The 22,924-nt window shown below is 41.7% G+C and overlaps 1 protein-coding gene across 4 annotated transcripts; it reads left to right on the top strand.

The window, feature by feature from the left end:
* The first annotated feature begins 1,277 nt into the window (after positions 1-1,277).
* Positions 1,278-20,449, top strand: lbr (lamin B receptor). 4 transcript variants are annotated; one of them, XM_078274484.1, is made up of 14 exons: positions 1,278-1,435; positions 6,664-6,838; positions 7,673-7,888; positions 8,546-8,629; positions 10,602-10,782; positions 12,438-12,634; positions 13,052-13,106; positions 13,354-13,548; positions 13,661-13,764; positions 15,976-16,101; positions 17,686-17,854; positions 18,041-18,121; positions 19,590-19,712; positions 20,026-20,449. In XM_078274484.1, exons 1-14 carry the CDS (start codon positions 1,425-1,427, stop codon positions 20,184-20,186), a joined length of 1,878 nt encoding a protein of 625 aa, XP_078130610.1. In that variant the 5' UTR covers positions 1,278-1,424; the 3' UTR covers positions 20,187-20,449. The 4 variants fall into 4 exon arrangements, with proteins under 4 accessions (XP_078130610.1, XP_078130612.1, XP_078130613.1 ...); XM_078274486.1 differs by having other exon boundaries at positions 8,552-8,629; XM_078274487.1 differs by lacking the exon at positions 1,278-1,435 and adding an exon at positions 2,286-2,409.
* Positions 20,450-22,924: the final 2,475 nt, after the last annotated feature.

The raw sequence follows: 22,924 nt of genomic DNA on the forward strand, positions 1-22,924 counted from the left end.
TTATTTGTATTTCTTTGTTTAATTGTAGGCTATTCAAGTTGCAGAAAAGCAAAGTATCAAGATTCAACATATTTGATGTTAAGTTATTAGAAGTAACTTTCACAACAAGTTTCTGGGTGACACTTGCAAAAACTGCAGTTGCTACAAATATTACTATACTTCTGGTCTGTTTAAGATTAAAGAGACTTGCCGCCCTTTATTGGTTGTAAAAAAAGTTTCTAGGCAGCTTTCCTTACAGCAATACTTCCTGTGGGCGGGGCATAGAGAGGTCTGGCAGTGCATCTGCAGTTCATTTGAGGTTTTGTTTGACTTGCTTCCAGAGAGGGGCTGTGCTGTGGTGACTGCAGAGAGAAAGACGAGGAAGCCGAGACAACGATGATGCTGTTATTGGATTGGACCGTTTGAATTTTCAAAATCAGTTTTTCTTCCTCCTAATGTGTTTCTGAGCTTTGGGTATGAGCCGCAGGTGTCACAGCAGTCAGCTCTCCCATAAGCATCTGCTTCTCACTTTCCCACAGAGATGCTACAGTATGATCGGCTACATAATTACTGTTTAATGAATCTCTGACAAGTTTCTTATTTGGAAAATTTCCTCATGATAGCAAACCAGAAATATGAGGACAAATAAGTGTTTACTATGCAACATAATTATGCAAATCTAATTATTATAATTCTAATTATGTAAGTATATTAGAATGAATGTAGCTACTCTGATAAAGCGTCACATGTGAACACAGTGCAACAGAAGTGCAGTCTATACGTAATGCATCGGGTTAACAGCATGACAACAAGTGTTCAGGAGTAGACAGGAGCAGAAACATCTAGTGTCACTTTTTATTACCCATGAAGATGCATAAAACGTAAGAATTTCACCAGGATTCTTGTTCTAGCCACAGGCTGCATTATTAAATAATATAGGCCTATATGAATGTGTTATCTCACATTAATACTAGATGTAATGTTAGTAATTTAATAACAGTAACCTTGAGTGGATTTATATTTACTACTTTTTATGTTCATTTTCGAAATAATTATTTATTTCTCATTTATTAATTTATTCATTCGGGTGTTAATGTTGGATGTGATGGAGAGTTTATTATGTTTTTTGCTACTTCTACCATTTTGTGACTTTCTCTGACGGTAATATGACACCAGTAGACAAAGTAGTCGTGACCCTCAAAACCAATCCCAACGCAGTTAAAAATCCACCGATAACCAATCAAATTGCAGAGCAGTTTGAAATGAACACTGAACAAGCCAATCAGCAGCCTTCGCGCCTTCCTAGTCACTGGTGGGTTTTGCCCAGTAAGGGAGGGAGAACGAGCGCTACGTCAAACGTCTGCACCGTTTGTTTTTATTAAAATATAAAGTTTAATGTATTAATTCCTCGTTTGATTTGGGAATATCTCATCAGTTTTACTCGCATGGTAATAAGGTAAGTGCTTCCGTTCAACGCATGTGCTTGTGACTGAAACAGCAAGTCGCTTTACATTTGTCTTTGTTGGGAAGATAACGTTATAACAGAGACTGGGCTCCGACTAGTCCCTGGAATCTTAACTTGTTTCCACTGGTCCAGATAAAGGTACCGGGGTAGCTGTTGGCTAATATATATTCTCCTGAATAGTTTTAATAAAGATACTGGAGATTTGTTGGGTTAATGTTAGAAATGTTTGACAGCAGTATTGTGACGTCAACTAACATCATAGCGTTACGTTATGGACACTTTGAGTTTACCGACACACACACACACACACACACACACACACACACACACACACACACACACACACACGTAGCTAGTGATTAGACGGCGCCTGATTCTGACGTTAATGACAGTAACATAGATGTTTTACAGTGTTTGGTACACAGCGGCTCGGTCCGTTGCCGTGTGTTGTGTTTGAATGCATGACGTGTTCCCTCCTAAAGGCTGTTTGTTGTCTTAATGCTAACCAAGTTACCGTTAAAGAAACCGCTCCGCACGTTAGCTACATACATTCATTACATTAAAAAGAATACCATTTACTACTATTCAAGACGACAAACCGGTAATATAATAAGCAGTGGCACATGTGATGGCAGGTTATCAACACAGGGAGGGAGTTTGTGTTGCCGTGTTATTAAAGGAAAGCGCTCAGATGTCTCCTGCTGTTATGGGTTAGGGACTGCTGTGATAACACAACTCAGTTCACATGTTGCATTGCATTTCAAAGGTGGAGCTAAACGGAGGTGTGTGTGTGTGTGTGTGTGTGTGTGTGTGTGTGTGTGTGTGTGTGTGTGTCTTGTATTTAAAACTCCTCCTAGTCCAGCCCGTATCCTTTCATCAGCCCAGCATGAGATCTGATGGTGGGAAACTGACTTCCACATCCCATATGGAACAAGCCAGGGGAGCAGCGCAGGGACTTACTTTGGGTGTGTCATATCCACGTGCTTTTCACTTACATGTTGTGGGCTCTTGTGTTTTACAATCTTAGATCAAATGGATTAGGGGTTGACTGCATATGTGTGACTCTCCCAGTGAGCCAACTTCTCAAAGGACTGTTGGGAGTTATTTTGTGTATAGAGGCATTCAGGAGATTTGATTGGACAGCAGAGTGGTTTAGTAGTCAATTATCAGCACTTATTGTCAGTTTTATCCCAAAGGGGTTCTTTGATATCTGTATTTATTTCTCCTCAGATGGATAATTTAGGGTAAAAATTCAACCTGTACAACTCAAAGCAGTTTCTATGCTGCCTGCCATTTACTGAAGTATGGCGCTGTGTTAACCACTGGCTTTTTAATTAGCATGGCTGCTGACTGGAGGCTGGCCGTATGTTAGTCGATACTATGTGGCTAAAATTTAAAGACCTACATTTGCTTTGCTGAAACCAAAGAATGTGTTTAAGTCCGTCTTCTTTTCTCTCAGTAACTTCCTTTTGTTGTTAAGGTGCTACTAATCAAACATTCCTTCATATTACAATGAGTCCTTTATGTTCGTATGCTGGCAGTGGCAAGGCGACATGGAAAGGTGATTTAGAGACACAGAAACATGCCCATGCTTCCATTTATCTCTATAAAGGTTTTTTGAAAGAGTGGTGTGTGTGACACAAGTGTATGTCTATGCATGGTTTGTCTTTTACATTTTTTTATTTTATTTTATTTTTTCCAATTTGCAATTATTCAGGGGTTGGTTTCTGCAGCAGGGCAGAAACGTCCACAGACGTCAGTGGGCGTGCAGTGGTATATCACTACTTTAGGCTGCAGATTTGGTAAAGCTATGAGCACAGTTTAGTTTCCTGTCATCATGTGTACAGTGTCTCTGTGAGACAGACAGCTCTGGGTGAGCCCAGCAGGGACATACCTGTCAGCAGTTCTGCAGTAGGACACGGAGCCTCCTGCTCACTCACTAATGCTGCTGACCTGGCCTGGCCTGCCTCTTTGTGTCAGGGGTGCACTCTACAGTCACATTGGGCCTTTCTAAAGTGCTAGCTTATGGAGGTGGCCCAGACTCTCAAAATGCTGCCATGGTCTTGTAACAATTTGATCAGGTGTGTAAACACAGACAGCATTTCAAACAGAAGAGATGGAAATGGTCTAATTCATACTCTTAATGAAGCCTGACATATTGTGATACTTTATTGACCTTTTGTGGTAAATTCACTGTACCCCTCCAGGATATTATCAAATTATCTGAACAATGCTGAAGCAGGTACAGCCAAATAATCCATATCACAGACAGCTAGGCTACATATAGCAGGGCAGTTGGCTGAGTTCAACATGTGTGTTTTTGAGTGAAAGGTTGACCTCACCTTGCTGCACCATTCATCTGCCCAGCTTCTTTCACACATGAGCAAACAGAGTTAAATCAGAAACATTTTTCTGTGTAACTCAGTGATTTCTCCCTGGGTCTGAGTATTTTTCATGGTGTCCTAGGCCTCAAACATTTCCCAATAATGATTGTGAAAATTAAGTTTGTCTCATTAATTACAGCAGCAGCTGTCAGTATTTCATTAGGGCTGCAGCTATCGATTATTTTAGTAATCGAGTATTCCATCAAGCAATTTCGGAAAAAGCAACATTTTTATTGCCTACATTGCTTACAATATGTAAATATTAGTTATACTCAACCTATTTTCATTTATATATTTGATTACAATGCTACACAGCTCTGTTACACGTATGCTATTAGAGAGAGAGAGAGACCCCCCCCACCCACCACCACTACATAAGTTGGACTCGATGTTTTCTGTTGAGATGCTGAAGCATTGACGTCGTGCTATTGTGGTAAGCTAGGTCGATTTTGCAGTAGGCACACTGTAGCCTACAGAGTTTTTGTTTTAATTACGTTTGATCTGATTCCAAACTTTGGACACTTTCTGTCGTTTCTGTCGTCTCTTCTCTTAGCCCCTCACTATTTACACTCTGGCATCGCCAGCAGCAGACTGAGCAGCGTCTGGTGTGCGACAGTAATAATGATCCGTGCGGAAACACCGGCCGTCAGCGATACAACGTTGGTAACATTGATTTAACGAAGCTTCGAGGCAAATCGAAGCTTCGTTAAATCAAGAAAACTTCTAATTTGTAATAGAATTATTCGAGTTATTCAAGGAATCGTTTCAGCCCTATATTTCATATTGCAAATGCAGTTTGGAATGATATTGTATCATGAGCAGAATTAGCCATAGTTCCAGTGTATGTAAATGCAGTGGGCAGACAGAAAGTTGTGCCAAAGCAGAGACAAAGACAATGAGCCCATTGATATTTTGAGAGGGCTCTATAGTTATCATTGAGCTCATGCTGTGCTTCAGCGGACTGTAAAGGCCTTTTTACAGTCACCGTTCCCGACCTGTCGTGCGACAATGTGACATCAAACCAGAGGTCGCACACCACTCTATTTTTTTCAGCTGCGCACGACTAAGCGAAAACGGAAGCATGTTCGAGGCAAGCTTCTCAGAGTGACTGCAAGTCTCTCTTGTAAACTTACTGGGTTAAGATGAGCCCTTTTATGGTGAATGAAAGGCTTGATCCGACGAAGTAGGTTATCGAATCGTGCAGACATTCTGAATTCAAAGTGCTTCTCTTCGTCTATCCTCATTTGTTTCATGAGGATATTGAACTCACCATATTTATGTCTGGTATTATTCAAAGGACCAACATTCCACCTTCTTTTTCTTCATTTCTTTGCAAGCAATCTCAAAAGCAGCTGTTCTTCCTCATCCATTGACTCCAATATCATCTCAGCCACTGTTGACATTGACGTCAATACTGCAGCCAGTTCTGCCGTTGTTTACCTTTTTCTTCTTCTTCTAGTCTGTAGAAATAGCAAAGTCGGTACCTTTCCTCATTAGCGACACCTCTGTTCAGGAGAAGACTGCAGCTAGTTACGCCGCCCCCATGACGTCACGCTGGCGTGCCACAGGTCAGGAACAGCGAGTATACTGAACGTTTAAAGATGCAGTAGGTAAGAATTATAAAACTAAGTTTCTGTCATATTTGCTGAAACTGACCCTATGCTCCAGTAAAACTACATGAAGGAGGTAATAAAAACCAAAAAATATCCAGCTCCTCTGGCACCACCTACAGCCTGTAGTGAGATTTGCAAAAACCCACCGCTCCCTGTTCAGATGCACCAATCAGGGCCGGGGGGGCGTGTCTAACTGCGTGTCAATCACTGCTCATGCACACACATTCATTCTCCCTTGTGGGGGGAGGGGCTTAGGAGACTGTTTGAGCTTTAGCGGAAAGGGGGGGAGGGACTGAGAAGTTGTTGATGTTAAAAAATGTTTGGCTAAGTCCTGGATCTTCACAGTCCTATGTACAGCACCTTTAAGGCCTCCTGCGTGGCGTGAGTGTGTCAGCTGCGTGGCGTGGTGAGCTGCGTGGCGTGGTGAGCTGCGTGGCGTGATATTAGAGCTTACACACTGCCTGCGTGACACGCGCGTCTCAGGCACAGCTCGAGCCGCGCCGAAAACGCGTGCATGCTAGAAATAGAGCTGACGCCTATTACATATTTTTGTTTATGTCATTTTGACACAAATACATTTAATAAATGACATTTTGATGTTTGAAAGTCTCTAGGTTTTGACATAAATGAAGATATAGCCTAAATGTAATTTAAAAAAATAATAAATAATTATTGATTTTCAAATATTGCACCTGTCAATACAGAACGAAATATTCTGTAGCCTATTTTGCCGTCAATACTGCTGACGTCTTTGCTGTAATCAAATCAGTATATATTTATGTTTAACATGGTATTTCATTTTATCAATGGGAAACATACATGTGTACAGACAAGGCTAGCAGAAGCAGTGCTACATCAGACACGTTTCTGGTGTGCAAAGACATAGAAAACGCCACGCAACAGAAGCGCCACACTCACGCCATGCAGCCAGTGTGCATGAGGCCTAAGGGAACTGAAAGAGCCAATCATCCTTCACTGTATGCACCAATGGCAAATTAGCTTTTCTAAGTGAATAATTCCATGTACGTGTGATTCCAATTGTACGTTTATTTAAAAAAAAAATCTAAAACCCAGCCTACACTGTTTAGATGAAAGACTTTCCATTTGTTTCCCTTCCTCTCTCTTTTCTCTGTTCGCACATCTCCTGTCTGTCTGCCTGCTCTCATGTCTCTGCCCTCTTTCACTTTCACATCTTCTGCTCCACTCTTTGCCTTCTTCTCAGGTCAGTGACAATGCCTTCTGTCAAGTACCAGAGAGGGGACATGGTGATGGGCCGCTGGCCTGGCAGCAGTCTGTATTATGAGGTCAAGGTGCTGCACTTTGATACCAACAGTCAGCTTTACACCGTCATCTACAAGGATGGCACTGAGCTGGAGCTCAGGGAGCAGGACATAAAGGTAGCCCCAAACACAACTCCACTCAGTCTTCTCACACTTTGATGTAACTTTGTTTTGTGTGCTATCGTGGTGTAATCTTTTTTTTTTTTTTCAGTGGTTAAGTTAAAATTCTAGGTTGTTGTCAAGGTAGTGCAGGCTTGTACCACAGGGGAATTATTAAACAAAAGTGTGTTAAGGGAAGGTTCAGCGGTTAAAGTTTCTAACATCTACAGTGGTAATAATAAAAAGAGGAATAAAAAATGTTACACCCAAATTTGACTAAATGTTGCACATTTGATTAATCGTGGTCTTAACGATTAGCTAATCAGATTCTTCTTAATCGTTTAGCCCTAGTATCAAGGTAGTGCAAGCTCGAACCACAGGGGAATTATTTAACAAAGTGTGTTAAGGGAAGGTTCAGAAGCTTAAGTTTCTAACATCTACAGTGGTCATGATAGCTAAGCCAAAGGGTACTACTGCTGCTGGCCTTAATGATAAATGTTGCTTTACTCAGGCAGATAAAGGGAGTTCCCATGTTGGTCCACATTTCAGCTTGAAAAAGAATTAAAAATGTAGTTTTCCTGTCATTGTTGAGGCTATATGGCAGTTTTAGCCAGTGTGTAGGAACACTGCAAGAAGACCGCCCAGCGCTGAAACACAAATTATTATTATTTTTTTAAATGTCTCATCTATTTAATGATTTGGAGGAATACCACTGTAGCAGATGACCTCTACTAAAATATGATATGTAAAGTTAATATTAAATACAAGATGAGGCAGTTTCATCTATAAAAAACAAACAAAAAAACAATCCCATTTGTTAATAATGGCTGCTATCTCCTCTTTTTCCCTCAGAGTGCTGCTGGTTTCCAGCCCCGTCCACGATCCCGCTCCCGTTCACGATCACCGGGCCGACGTCGCAGCCGCTCCCGCTCCCCAGCAAGGACCACGAGGCGCTCGTCCTCCCGCACAGCGGCCGCCGTCGCTGCTGCAGCCATCACAGAGAGTGCACCGGCCTCCCGCAGGGATACTAAGCTGAAGGATGCGCAGGAAGTCATTCTCAGCCCGCTGGTGAGTGCCACAGCTGCCTTCTCATCTGTTGCCAATCACTGTTCACCTGCGATACATGACTGTTTGAACGGCTATCTAACTCTATAGAGTAACGTGGCCCAGTGGACTGCCTTGTTGCCTTGTCAAACTTGGCATGCAAAGTTTTCCACCAAATTAAATTCATGTAATCTCTTGAAGAAATGATAGCCTGTGTGGAATTTGAAATGAAAAATGTATAATCAGCAAAGTCATTAATCAAGGCGGTTACAACACTAAGCAAAGCGGAGCTACATTCTGTTGTTAATGATGTTACTAGGCAACAGCATCTTATTTCTAGAAAGTGCCTTGAACGTGGAGGAAGTAGCTTCCTGCGACACCAACCCGGCCATTCAATATATCACACGACTGGCCTACCTGCAATACACAACTATAATACACCTTCATGCATGTCAAACAATGCCAAAGCAAATCAACACATCCTACTCCTTAGACATTACAGCTATAAAACATAACTTGGGCACCGATGCCCTAAATCATCGAGGGGAAATGTGTCCCTTTTTGTCTGCCATGCTGGATTTTGACCCTAACCCTTTCCCTCTGCCTTGTCCTCACGTTGCTTTTTTGCCCTCTTTGTCTCTCTTCATCTCCATCATTGTCCCTCCATTGTGTGATGGGCAGCAACAGACAAAGGCAGCTGAGAACAATAGCAACAGTAAGCATGAGCAGAAAGAGGAGAATAACACTGCTAACAAAGTAAATGAGGTGAGTTTAATCTTGTAACTAAAACAATCTTTTCTTCTCAGTACAACACACAAGAACATTAACACAGATGAAGACAGACCAAAGTCATGAAATACACATTGAAAGCATTAATGCCATTAATTTTTTTATTCAAGGCTTTTCTTCTGTTGTGTATCTCCGAGGTTGAGATGAGTTTTGTCAGATAGATAGATAGATGAACACCTGATGTTCCAGCTGCTACTCATGCTCTACTACTGTTAGGCTCTGCGGTACGTTAGAGCTAGTGGAATGTCATGATGCATGCACGTTCCAGCTGAGAGAGGCCCCCCTCACAAGATCCGGCTTCATTTAGCCCCTCACATGGCTACCAACATGTGACTTTACTTTACCAGAGCTTCACTGGCTCCTACGGTAGACATCTGGGAATCTTAAAAGATTTGTTTCAATCCAGTTTTGCTAGCTTAGTTGTTTTGCTTGTTCAGCTAGCCTCTAAAGTCATGTTATGTGACCGTAGTCTTTAACACTAGATAGTTATACTCTGTAAGACGCTTTCTGACAAAACCCAGCAGCTCTGTCATAGCTTTGTAATAGTGTTTTTAGTTGACAGAGAAAGTAAAGACTTACTTCATGAACACATTGACATGTACAAAAGAAGCTACTCAATGAGCTGTAAATGAATAAGGATGGGGATCTTAGGGAAATTATACTCATAGATTTGTTCTGTAACCTTTGGTTTAGGGTTTGATTTAAAAGTAAATCTAATTCAGTAGAACATCCTTAACCATTTCTATCTTAGTGCTTTAAATTTTTCTTATGTCAACCATTGTTGGTTGAACTTTAATACTTTATAAACACCAAAGTAAGTAAGCGCTGTGACTACTCTTCTGAAGTGGTTTTGGAAATGAGGTAGTTAAATACACTGGTTGACTGACATGACACCATTGTATTCGTATAATCCTATCAATCCAGGCTAAAGTCAATGATATTAATAATGCATGCATGTTGCTTCCTGTAAATTTAAGGTTGTGGTCGACTAGCGGGGCCTGCTAGAACACTTAAATCAGTTATATATCAGTTAGGTTATATCAGACCCAGACTGCTGTTGTAGGTTAGTGTTACGTTTCCAGCTTCGTGGCGCCGAACCCTAACGTTAGTTGGGACAGACCCCTTGATTCTTAAGGCTAACTATATTAGCTTTAGCCTGAATTGTAACAGCTTTCTGGCAACTCTCGGTGGAAAATGGCCAGGAGACGTCGTGATAACGTTGCATTAATCATGTAATTCATTTCGTCTTTGCAGCGAACATAAAACACTGACTACTGTAGGTTCATTACCCATAGAAAAGCATGCTCATCACTGTGTCTTATGGTACTTTTCTACACACGGGCGAGCCTCCCATCCCACATGGCCACCTGTCTTAAAGGGGAAGGGTCGGCCGCTAACAATAATGTGAAAGGAGAACAGTGGAAGTTTACTTTCTATTAAAGCAGCAAAAAAGAAAAGCGTAGGACATGCCATGTGAATATCCCACATACTCAAATCGCGATGTTGACGATGAAACAAAATATCGTACATCCCCCTTATATGAAGACATATTTTGGCTCACGGCACATAATAAAAAATGCATTCAAATACTTACCTCCGTTAACGGTTTGACTATAGAATACATTTTCTCCATGGTATCAGCATATTCAACTGCACTGTGTACTGGCATCACTGAGTTTAGTCTTTTTAGTCCATCCAACTAACATATTATGTAGTGATAAAAAAACATACATCATCAACGTACAAGAATCCATTTAGAAATGAAGAACTAGGAATCTTAATGTGTTTTTCTGTTCTCCCCTAAGATTTGTCAGAAATGTAGCAGTGACCGGATTCTTCTTTTCTTTCCACGATCCTCTGCACCTGTCACTAAGACTTTATGGTGTGCAAGAACTTTATTAAAATTGCTAATTTGGTTTGTATGTTTAATGACCCAAAATTCCTTCAGAACACCCATGTAGTAAAGGCAGAGCCTGAGAAGAACCAAGGCCGTTACAATCTGCGCCGCAGGAAGGACGAAGCCAAGCCAGTTGAGGCCAAAGCACAGCAGCTGGAGGAAAAGGAGGCCAAGCCGGCTGCAGCTCCTGCTGCCTCCCCCCCCCTCCCTCTGGACTTTGGAGGGAAGCTAGGTAGGTTACAGGATGGTGCCAATAGGCAGCAACTAGCCGCGGGACCATCTATAAAGCAGTTTTATTGAAACCAACGCTGCTGTTTAAGGGTACACAACTGTGTTTAGTCATTTCAGAATTTTCATTTTCCAGTGTTTGAGGCTGTGTTCTGTGTTAGTTTTGCTTCAGTGGAAACAACTGAATATATCTTTTACAGGAGTGTTGCATTGTACCTTTTGTAGTAACTCAGTGTACTGTATATTAGAGATGCCAGATCACGTTTTTAGCCTCCGATACCGATTGTCGATCATCAATGAGCAATATTTGCCGATTGAGGGCCGATGCCGATCGTTTTTGTGTTTTGTTTGGTTATAGCAGCTGATGTGGCTGTGTAAAGTATTGGCCAGTTTGTAGTGTATTGGGATCTCCACCAGGTGGCAGTGTAACCAGCTATATAATGGTGTGTCACTCTTTAGTAGACCTATGAATTAGAATCACAAGTCAGTTTTGTTTTTTTGTACCCTTTTCCCACCAAATATTAGTGCACATATGCAAGTTGTTATAAGTAAACAGGTATGCCTTTGATTTTATCTTCTGGTGCGTCACGTTTGAAGTCAAGAATGCGCCACAAAACTTAACTTTTCATGCTACAGCTTACAGTGCACAAAACTGGGGGGTGGTGAGCATCATGCAGCGACGACAGTTAGGAATAGGCACCAAAACAACTAGTTATAGTTGCTTGTTACTATCGTTACATTACTATCTGGCGTTTGGGTGCCGTTTTTTCTCACTCTCCGCTGGGTGACGACTCTCCAACTATTGTTTTGTTTGTATTAGCGTGCGCGCGCCTCAGTAACCACGTGCAGCTTCTAGCCAATAAGGTGGGTAGGAAGTGGTCGCAGGAGGACTTAACTACACGTGAACAGCCAGTCAGGCACAGGCACACGGTTGTTGTTCTCGGTCGAATGTTTAACGATATGTGAGTAGTAGTTTATCATTGGCTAGAAGAGATGAATGCTGAGCACCTGATCACACGTTGTTGGTAAACATCGACCGATAATGATCGACAGTGAATCAATCGGGGTATTCCTACTCTATATTCATCTAGTTTGTTGGTGTTAATATGTTGTTAATCACTGGGAGAACTAGTTGGCTCACGGCCTACAGAGATCCTGGCAGCACAGGGTAAGACAGAATGTAGCATAAACTAGCACTGGGCAATATTCTTTTTCAGTAGTCTTTTCTTGGTTTTAAAGGCTCTATTACAGTCAAGTGATGTCATGTGACAGTTTTATTCATTTAGTCATTGTATCCACATTACTGGTGATTATTTATCAAAACTTTCATTGTGTATTTGTGAAAGCAAAACCCTACAATTTCGATACAATATCGACATTGATGTATTTGATCAAAAATACCATGATATTTGTTTTTTTTCCATATCGCCCAGCTATAGCTGGTAAGGTTTTAACACAACCATGTATATTCTGTGCTCTCAGAAACTTTGCACAGCTTTACAGAGAAGGATTCACTGCAATAGCTTGTATGTTGGGGAGCATAATAGTGGTCTGTGTGAAAGCAGTCACTTCATTTATCTGCGCCAGTGTCTCCATGGCGCTGGTGTTTAGCTAAACATGCAGAAGTTTTGTGGTAAAGGAAGTGTTTCCTTCCTCCAGGAGCATACTTCTGGCTGCTCTTCCTGCCAGCCTGGGTTCTCTTCCTGGTACTACAAGTCAACCTGGAGGACCCCAGCCTGGCCTACTTCCCCCCTCCTCTGCCCCCTCTCCATGCCTTCTGGGATGCCCAGGCTCTTGGATTTGTCATCTTGTGGGTCTTATTCCAGGTCCTGCTCTACATCCTGCCGGTTGGAAAGGTGAGTGAGAAGAGCTAAATGCAGTACACACAAAAATGCATGCATGACTTAGTTAATTAAGAGAAATTACACACACACACACACACTCTATCTGTTTCAGCCTCTCCTCAGTTATCAGTACAGTAGTTCACCAGTACAATCAGTGTAATAAGGTGTATTCACTGGTGCAGTGTGTCTTTCATCTTCTGGTAAAATGGGGAAAAACTCTCTCCTAACAAATGTTTGCAATAAAATACTGACTTGGTGTCTGAAGTGAATGAAAACCAATACTACCGGAGAAGCAAACGTGTCTGTGGCTTTTATTCCTATCTACAAATGTCATTAGCATGCATGTGTTTACTGGTCATTTCCATCACGGTTAGTTCAATGTGCTGTTGTTCATCTGTTAATCCCACCTTCTTGTGTTTCTGTCTCTAGCTGAGCGAGGGCATGCCACTGCGGTCTGGGGAAAGGCTGAAGTACAGAACCAATGGTGAGGCTGAGTGAAGGAAATGTGTAACAAGTCTTATGTCTTTACTACCATTCACCAATGCTGACAACTAATCTTGAGGTGCTGGCTTATCTGTTGCTTTATTAACGGATCACACAGGCTTAAAATATTCATTTAGGGACAATGATTTTGCTGTCATATTCAAATGTAATCTTTTAACCCTCCATGCGCTGTAGTTTCAATCACATTTAAAGTCCATCTGTATCCAAACCTGTCTGTGTCCCTCCAGGTTTCTTCGCCATGGTGGCGAGTAGTGTAGCAGTAGCAGCAGCTGTGCACCAGGGTGTTGACCTCACCTACATCCACAGCCACTTCCTGCAGCTGACTACGGCCTCCTTCCTCATCTCGGTCCTACTCAGCCTCTACCTGTATGTCCGCTCTCGCTCGGCTGCTGCAGAGCAGCTGGCTTTGGGGGGAAGCTCTGGTAAGATCCAAATTACTCACTGATCACATCACTTTGTGTTGTGCCACTTTCATTCATTCATTCATTCATTCATTCATTTATTCATTTATTTTCTCTCCCTCTACTTCACCAGGCAATGTGGCTTATGACTTTTTTAAAGGACGTGAGCTCAATCCCCGCATCAAAGACTTTGATCTGAAATTCTTCTGCGAGATGCGCCCTGGTCTGATTGGCTGGGTGAGTTGTCATGGGACAGTAAAGCAAACATTTGTCTTAAAAATGTATTTAGTGAAAAGAAATCCAGTCATGGAAACGCCTGGAAACTGATTAAAAAGACCTGGGGTCTCATTTCTAAAACTGTGAGTAGGATCCTTACTAATCGTGCGTACGCACATCTGTAAGCAATGTTCCCTTTGTAAATCACAGATCACCCACATAAGTGTGTATGTGAATCAGCCTCTTATCCTGCCCTGTACACACCCATTTTTAACCATAAATAGTCAATGCAAAGCACCTCATAAATGCTGATCAGTATGTTAATGACCCTGTCAGTTGTTCTTTCGTTACGCAGAATCATGACGACTGGCGGGGAAAAAGCAAAAAACTGCTCAGACGCTCAGGAATTGCTGCAAATTGAATTATAATTTCGGCCTGTTCCCGCACAGTGTAGGGCAGTGGTTCCCAACCTTTTTTCCTTGGTGCCCCCCCACTAATGTTTCGAAAAGCTGAGCGCCACAGATAGATAGATAGATAGATAGATATAATTTATTAATTACATATTATTATTTACATTTAATATTTAGTGTTTAATAAATAATTGTTAAATGTATTACAGAGTCTGTGTCTATTGCACAATCAATTTAATTACCAATTTAAGTACAGTATCAAAAACGGAATGATTTCTTAGCACACTCTTCATGTCTTCAGCTGTCCTATCAAAATAAAGGCCGAAAATGCCCCCAAAAAAAGTCATTTCAAAATTAAATTGCGAACAGGGGTGAATTGAGATTGCGATTTTATAACGATTCATCGTGCAGGCCTAGGAAGTGGCGTACGCACATTTTCAGCCCTGTTTTGTGCGTACGCCACGTTTATAAATGAGACCCCTGATATCCTGGAAATAAACTATGAAAATATTTAGTTGGCCGACTATGTGACTGGCTGACACTTCACTAGGCAGCGGAGGGAGATAATAGTCTTGTCAACATAAAGTAGCAAATGTTACCGCGCAAGTCTTTTAATTAAACTGGAGTGTTTTGCTAATGTTTGGGTGAAAACACCAGATCTTTTAAAATGAACAAATTGTAATGTCAGCAGCCGGTAGCACAAGTTTATTTTGATCAGTCCTGCACCCGATATATTAAGACACTTTCTAACCGACTGAAAGACCAAACTTTACAAAAGTATAACGCTGGAATATTCCAATAATTTTTTTCAATATATTGCTGTGTTCTTTCAGACTGGACACAGGTGACACAGTCCAGATGGCATGATAGATGTAGACTTTTTAAAAGAGGTTATTGTACAGTTAACAGTGCTGCGTAACATGTAATCAACCGGAGACACTTTAGCATTGAGAGCATACTGTTAGTACTGGAAAGGTCCTGGCAAATGAACCCTGAAGATGTTAATTGTTCTTATTATTAAAGGCAAAACAGGCCTTTTTGTATTTCCGTAGCCAGATACATGCCAGTGAAAGTGGATATGACTTGCATTGTCATTGTGTCTGATAGCACAGGAGTTCTAGAGTTTGTTTTATGGGCCCTGTCACTCTCTGGTGGCCAAATGTGGAGTTATTTTTTCCCCTCAGACATGTGGCATGATGAACACCTTGGGCCCTATCTTGCACTCGTCGCAGTGCGGCGCAAAGCCCGACGCAAGTGTCTTAGCAAATGCACCTGCACCCATGGGCGTGCTGGTCTTACAGGGAGGTGTGTTCAGGTGAATTCTTGGCGTATTGCTATCTTGAGGCAGCGGGAAGTGATCGCGCCATTGACCAACAAAAACCTGGTCTAAAGTCAATAACGCAGCATTTCATTGTTATTTTAACAATCGTAAAGTGAGCCAAGGCGCACACACAGGGATGCGCAGCAGCACATAAACATACAAAAGATTAAAAATAAAAGTATTGCAATGTGAAATAGTATTATGATATGATCTGCTTGCGCGCTTTCACTTCACGCACAAGCAGATCAGTTTCTTCTCTCCTTCCTGTTTAGCAAATCCTCCATCATAATAGCAGTGCGCCAAGGTCCAAATGCGCCTGACTTTTAAAGGGAATGGGAGATGACCCTCTGATTGGTTTATTGCATGTTACGCCAAAACGCACCTATGATTAATGAAGACGCCAATCATTTGTTTCTTCAGACCCTTGAATGAGACTTGTCAGGTATGGTCACATTAAACATTGCTAATGATTTTGAATGTTATTTGTGTGTCATTGTTCAGTGTTTGATCAACTTTGCGCTGGCGCTGGCTGAGATGAAGCAGCAGGCTCTGGATGCTCCGTCCTACTCCATGATCCTTGTCAACCTCTTCCAGCTGCTCTACGTGGCTGACGGCCTCTGGAACGAGGTACGCTCAGCTCAGCACATTTTCTCCAGAGTACCAGTCACAGGGAATTTGCAGGGTTTAAGTTTTTCCTGGCTCAGAATGGGCCTTTGGGGGGTCTGGGGGTCCTCCCATAGGAGATTTGGAGCATTAAAGACTTCATTTCCTGCGTTCTAATTAGGCCTGCACGATTCGGGGAAAAATATGAATCACTATTTTTTAGCTTAGAATTCATATCACTATTTTCTGCCACGATTTTTTTCTCACAAAGTGTAATGTTTACTGCACACATGAACCACGACAACACTAAACTAATTGACAGTACCAAACATAGATGTTTTTTGGCACCTAGAGCACATTGGTCATCACCAGCAGCCTGTCAACACAGAGGCTTCAATGAAGAGAAGGGAGAGCACTGCAGAGCTTTAAAACCTATTATACAGTCTGTGTTTAAAACTCCCAGAAGACAGTAGTAGTGTTTGTGATGCAGTCGGCTCGTAAAATGAAATGAGAATCAAAGTCATTAAAAATTAAATCGTGAATCGAGATCGCGATTTTATAACGATTAATCGTGCAGGCCTAGTTCTAATACATGTTCAGGCACATATTTATGGTAAAAACGCCTTAATCTATGTCAAGGAAAATACAAAATTCTGGTGGCAGGTGAATTCAAATTTTTAAATATAATGGAATATAATGCAGTAAGGGAAGGGGGCTTTCACATCCGACTACACTTGACCACAAAGTCATGTTCATCTGATTAGTATGAACAGGGCATAAACATATCTTTTTTCCCAAGGAGCAGTTGAAAAATGTAGGAGTGACTTGCGTAATGTAATTGCTATTACTGATTTGTACAATAATAGCCTATAGGCCTACAGTAGAGTAACAGACTGCCCCGTAGCAGGCATGTGAACCGTGGATTAATAGCAAATGTAACCATCATAGTGTGAAATACAGTTTAACTGCTGCTGTTACATGAACGGGGCTCAGCACTCAAAACTTTGGTTTTCATGCATACTCAAATACGTCTCGCATCAGGTGTTAAATAACCGTACCAAAGCATGGGGAAAAGTATTTAACGTGGCTACGAGACGATTTTACAGGTTATGAAACTCAATTTGATGGTGATAGACGGAAGCGCAGCCCGCGACAGGCAGGCAGCAGGTAAAATTAGGGTTGGGCATCGTTTTGATTTTAACAGTTCTGATTCCAATTGCGATTCTTCCTTTCGATTCCGGTTCTTATCGATTCTTTGACAGGTGGAGTTGAAACGGGTCACATGGCTATTTCCACAAATAAGAGGAAAGTTGTATTTTGATTCAATGGAGGTTTGCAGTTTCATCGCTTTTTCAACGTAAAATAAAGCCAGACTAGAGTGCTGCTTACTGAGCTCCAAGGCTGCAACACAACAAGCACCTGGCCGCTACAGAAACCAAAACTTGCACATATTAAATTGGGAAGTGATGATCGGATATCAAACCAAATCCTCTAAACGATTCCAATAAAGAAACGATTCTTTTTAATTTTTGAAACGATTCCAAGTAGGAATCGGTTCTCGATGCCTAACCCTAGGTAAAATCCGAGTGTCTCTCTCTGTGTCCTCAGGAGGCCATCCTGACCACCATGGACCTGATGCACGATGGCTTTGGCTTCATGTTGGCGTTTGGTGATCTGGTGTGGGTTCCCTTCACCTACACCCTGCAGGCCTATTACCTGGTCAGCCACCCCAACCCCCTGAGCCCCCACGCCGTGGCAGCCCTAGTCACACTCAAACGTAAGGAACCAAACCACTGAGCATCTCGCTTTGATTACATAACTGCATTTGTCTTTTAGTTTTTGTGACGTTATCTGAGGTCATGTATTGTATTGACTTATTGTTTAGTCCCAAAGAGATAAAGTTAACATGCTATTTTCTCAGTTTCCAAAGCTGATGTTTTCTCTGGGTGTCTCTGTCTTTCAGTCGTTGGCTTCTACATCTTCAGGAAGTCCAACTCTGAGAAGAACGCCTTCAGGAGGAACCCGTCAGACCCCAACCTGTCTGGTAAGTTCTCCTGCAGGCTTAAAGCTGATTATGACTTGATTACCCTCCAAGGGAAAATGACTAAGAGAGCTGACACACCATTATCGGCCATTGGACAGTCTGGCGAGGTCAGTGACTTGAGTCTGTTTGGTGTGTTCCGTGCCGTCGTCCGTAGGAGGAGCCGTCGGCCTTCATTTGGGCCGACCTGACATGCTCATTCAGAGACAGGGCAGTCGGGACTCACCCGGAAATGGTGAGGGGATGAGCCTCTCAAAATCTTACGAAAATCTTTTAAATTGACCTTTATCATTCTGAAATGAAGACAGATACAGCAATTGCACGGCCTATTTCTCTCTTCAAATGTTGTCAGAAACACTTTTCTGAAAAATTTCGGTATTTTAGTACAATATGAGATTGTATTCTGAACAAGCCGCCATGACAGTCTGGCTGTGAATTTCCGGAGGAAAAAAGACCCACGTGACGCGTTCGTCCAATCAGCTGCAGGTTTTCATTTTCTGGGAAACAAGCATAGACTGTTAATGGAAACAATACAGATTAGCACCGCCTGCTGCTATGGAGACGTATGCCGTTTCACGCACGCGCAGAGCGTATGCTCAAGTCGGCTTCGCCTTCGACCTCGGGGACCCAACTGATCAGTCCGACTGGCTTTACTGCCGACGGTCGGCCGTCTGGTAGGTGTGTAACTACATTAAGGCTGACTGGCTTTTTGAGCTCTGTAGTTCTCTCCATGGTGGAGTTACAGTATGTCCACAGTTGTTGTCTGTTGTTAAAAAAATAACATTAAGTTAACCAAAGTTAAACTAAAGTTTATTTATCCTATCCTCTGATTGCTTATTATATACTAATGATAATATATGTAATATATAACCTAACTTTTGAGAGCGTTTTTAAGCTTTGTGGCTTTTTGCTGGACGGCGCTCTGAGCCAGGCAGACACAAAGCTGACAACCTCACAGATGGATGCGGTGGAGATGACCTCATACATAGACACAGCTGACCGCTGTGGACTTGTGTCGGTCGCACGGACACGCAAGGATTTCCAGAAAAGAGGCTGCATGTGTCTACGACAATGCACGGACCATCGTGGCTGCGTGACCAGTACAAGTCGATAGACATTACATAGTATACACTAACACCGTGTAACGCCGATGACCTGCTGAATGAATCAGCCGTCACTCTGTGAGGAGAGAATCCAGTCTGCAGTGGAGTTCAGACACTTCACTGATAAACCAGAGATTGGCTTTATGATCAAAGATAGTTTTGGTATAATCAACTTCAGTCTCTGCCAGAGACGCCTGCTTTTAAAAGTAATGTAAAAGTAACGAGTAAAGTAAAAAGTTACTTTCCATAGGGGGTAACTAAGTAAAGTAACAGATTACTTTTTTAAGAAGTAACGAGCAAACACTTCTTTTTAAAAGTAACTTCCCCAACACTGTTAACGTGTCCGTGTGTGTGTGCGTTCCCTGCAGATGTGAAGACGATCCCCACAGCCACAGGGAAGAGTCTGCTGGTGTCCGGCTGGTGGGGGGTGGTCCGCCACCCTAACTACCTGGGAGACCTCCTGATGGCTCTGGCCTGGTCTCTGCCCTGCGGTCAGTCTCAAACTAAAAAAGCACTTACTCACTCTACAGCTGTCCCGACATAGAATTTACAAAGTCAAATCTGATTTACATTTTTTTGTTGAATCATAAAATAAAAATAGCAAAAACATTATTGGCCGTGATGTGACCAGAGGGCATCACGTGACCGACACAGAAGTTGTAATTCCAACACATTTACACGCCTCCAATACTACCCAAGAACATGAATGTATGCAACAGGACCACAATGCTATCAACATACACATCGTTTTTTACCAGCTAATAAATGCAGTCTCATTGAAATGTTTGACGTCCATCCCTGCAGGCTTCAGCCACCTCCTGCCGTGGTACTACATGATCTACTTCATCATCCTGCTGGTTCACCGAGACTCCCGCGACATGACCCAGTGCAGGAGGAAGTACGGCTCGGCGTGGGACGAGTACTGCCGAACGGTTCGCTACCGGATCATTCCCCGCGTCTACTGAGGAACCTGGCGCTGCTAAGGGCTTTTAACCCAAATAATGGCTGGGAAGTCTCACCAAAAACTCAAATATGAATGGATTGACTGACTGATTTGACTTTTTAAAATCTTTTTTGTTTTTGTGTTGAATTTTTCAAATCTTGATTCTGGACTGAAGGAGCTACATTACTTGATTTTTTTATTTTTTTTTGTTGAGAAAAAATGTCAATCATTGGTTTTGTGGACTATTTAAAAATTGCCTTTTTAATAGAAAATACTCAAAAATATGAACTCAAAGTTTGCAAACTGGGGGAAAATAGAAATGCCCGTTGCTAGGAATGTCTTGTTAGGATGTATATTTTTGTATATACACATTTGTTTTTATACTTCAAGAATATCTCACCATTTGAATAATTTTGGTAAGTTTTGCTCTTTGCTCCCATATTCAAAATGTTCCAATATATCAGCTTGGCTATTATGAATAATTTTATAAGTATGCCTTCATACTACGATTAAACTGCTTGTGTATATTGTGAAGAATGGGATCAAACATGCTATCTGTTTTTAATAACATGCACAGTGGAACTATGTTCTTTCTCAGGATCCAGAAGTTTAATTGGAAAAGTTTTGTCTTAATACTTTGATTGTGTGTCTTTATATAGATATCTAGTTTTGACTTGAGAGTGTAAAATGATTTTGGAGGTTTCAAGAAAATGCACTAATGTGTAGATGCATGTTTCTTTCCTTTCATTATCAGTCCCAACAGGTATTTGATTTGGCTTTGCTACCTCCAGAGGACAGTGTGTGTCATTCTGAGCATGATGTCACTGCTTAAAAAGGAAAAGGACTTGTTTTTCATTCAACAATAATGATAGTATCTGTTTAACCATATTGCATGTGTCAGGCTAAACTACATTTTTCTAATGAAACCATGTGTTTTTTGTTCTCTTTTATGAACTAGCTGTTCATTTCCAACCACTGCCACATGAGTTTGGTCTGAACCTTTTGAAGCTTTAACTTGCGGTCATGACTATTTTGATGATGTTTATACTGTGACAACATGGAGAGCTGTGACAGTGGTAGCATTTACAAACTGTATTTGCTAACCTCAAAAAAATATTTTTACACCTTTGCAGCTGGAGAGGAGTACATAAGTAGCAATACATTGACTAGGTAGCATTTTTGATGCTGTGCTGACTGAATACCATGTAAATAAATCATGTTATTTTCAGTAAACAGGCAACAGTAGTGGTAATAGTAACATATTTAATATTGCTTTTTTTTTATGTTAACTTTGTAATTTTGACCACTGTAGTTCTGTCTACACCTAGATCTGCCATACTTCTGGACAATAGTTCAACATGCATGAAATCAAATGGTCTGTAATACTCCCTGATCAGAGAGAACACAGGGCACATTATGGTGATGTATAATATGAATATCTTATTATTATGTCTCCTTGGCTCGGCAGTCTGAGTACAAAGCAATAAGTTGGATGTACTTCTATCTGACAACAATGAATGAGAAGTAAAGCGGGCCCTGAGTGTCAGTTAGGATGAATCCCATCTGTGACAGTGGCTGGAAAAAGCTTATATGTACAAATGTTGCAGCATGAAATAAAGATCTACAGTATTTCCTTTTTCTGCTTTCTTTGGACTTTGATCATATGCAGGCGTGGTGACAGTGCTACTGCAAGATGAGTGTGTAGGACAACATCCACTGTTGGTTTTCTCTGGGTGCAGGAATTTACTTTGAGATCTGTGTGTGTGTGTGTGTGTGTGTGTGTGTGTGTGTGTGTGCCTGTCTTCCTTCCTCCCGATAGGCTCCTGCCGCAGCAGCAGGTGCTCAACTCGGAGGAGAGTAAGAACTAGTGGAATGAGGAAATGAATCCCTGTGTACTGTGACTCTAGAAGGTGTCTGTTTCTGTGTCCCGGGGCAGATAAGTTTGAAACACTTTCATGTTGAATGTTTTGTTGTTAAGGTTTTGTGTCTCAGTCAATATGTGATTTATCTTAAATAGATTTGCAGGGCTTAAAAGTATTCCGGCACCGTGCCGGATCTCCGGCGTGCGGCCGTGAGGAAAAAAACCCCCCAAAAAACTTGCATGATATTTTCGAGTCAATTGATTTCACCTACCAATCATATGAGAGGAACGCAGCTCTAACTAACGCAGGGCTTAAAGTACTCGGGCCTGGTGCCAGATTTCTGGCGTATGACTATTTTAGAAAAATAAATTAATTAAAAAGTCCACATGGGATTTGTTTTGATGCGCTGGATTTAACCAATCATCGAACTTCCACCTACCAATGAAACAAGTTAGCCAATCAGATGCAAACTAGGGCGGGTCTTTGCCGAGTGGTGTGGTCTCCGTGGTAACCAAGGGGGTAAGCTTCACTTCAGAGCTCAAACCTCCTATGGCGCCATTTTAATGCTACAAAGCGATCACCCGACGTTAGCATCCCATTGACTGCCATTCATTCTGACGTCACTTTGACAGAGAATACCTTTACATCTGAAGCGTTTAAAGACTCTATTTGTCCGTTGTTAATGTATAAAAGGCTCCATTACCTTGTAGCTCACGTTATGGCTCCGTAGCAGACGTTTTTATAACAATAGGCTAACGATTGTGTCATAACCACGAGACTCACTGTCTCACAGTAGAGGAGTTACCGTATAGTACAGGAGAAGCTCTCAGGCAGTTTGGACTTCCATTAGCTGTTTAAGTGTAATTACTAATGTTAACTATCATTTTAGTGATCAATA

This window comes from Sander vitreus, chromosome 18, assembly GCF_031162955.1.
Source record: "Sander vitreus isolate 19-12246 chromosome 18, sanVit1, whole genome shotgun sequence".
NCBI classification, from domain to species: Eukaryota; Metazoa; Chordata; class Actinopteri; order Perciformes; family Percidae; genus Sander; species Sander vitreus.

What these genes read in the sequence shown, in the direction of transcription:
- lbr (XM_078274484.1), top strand. An exon ending in TCAGGGAGCAGGACATAAAG is followed by an intron (nt 6,839 to 7,672) that starts GTAGCCCCAAAC and finishes TTTTTCCCTCAG; the next exon opens with AGTGCTGCTGGTTTCCAGCC. An exon ending in ACATCCTGCCGGTTGGAAAG is followed by an intron (nt 12,635 to 13,051) that starts GTGAGTGAGAAG and finishes TTCTGTCTCTAG; the next exon opens with CTGAGCGAGGGCATGCCACT.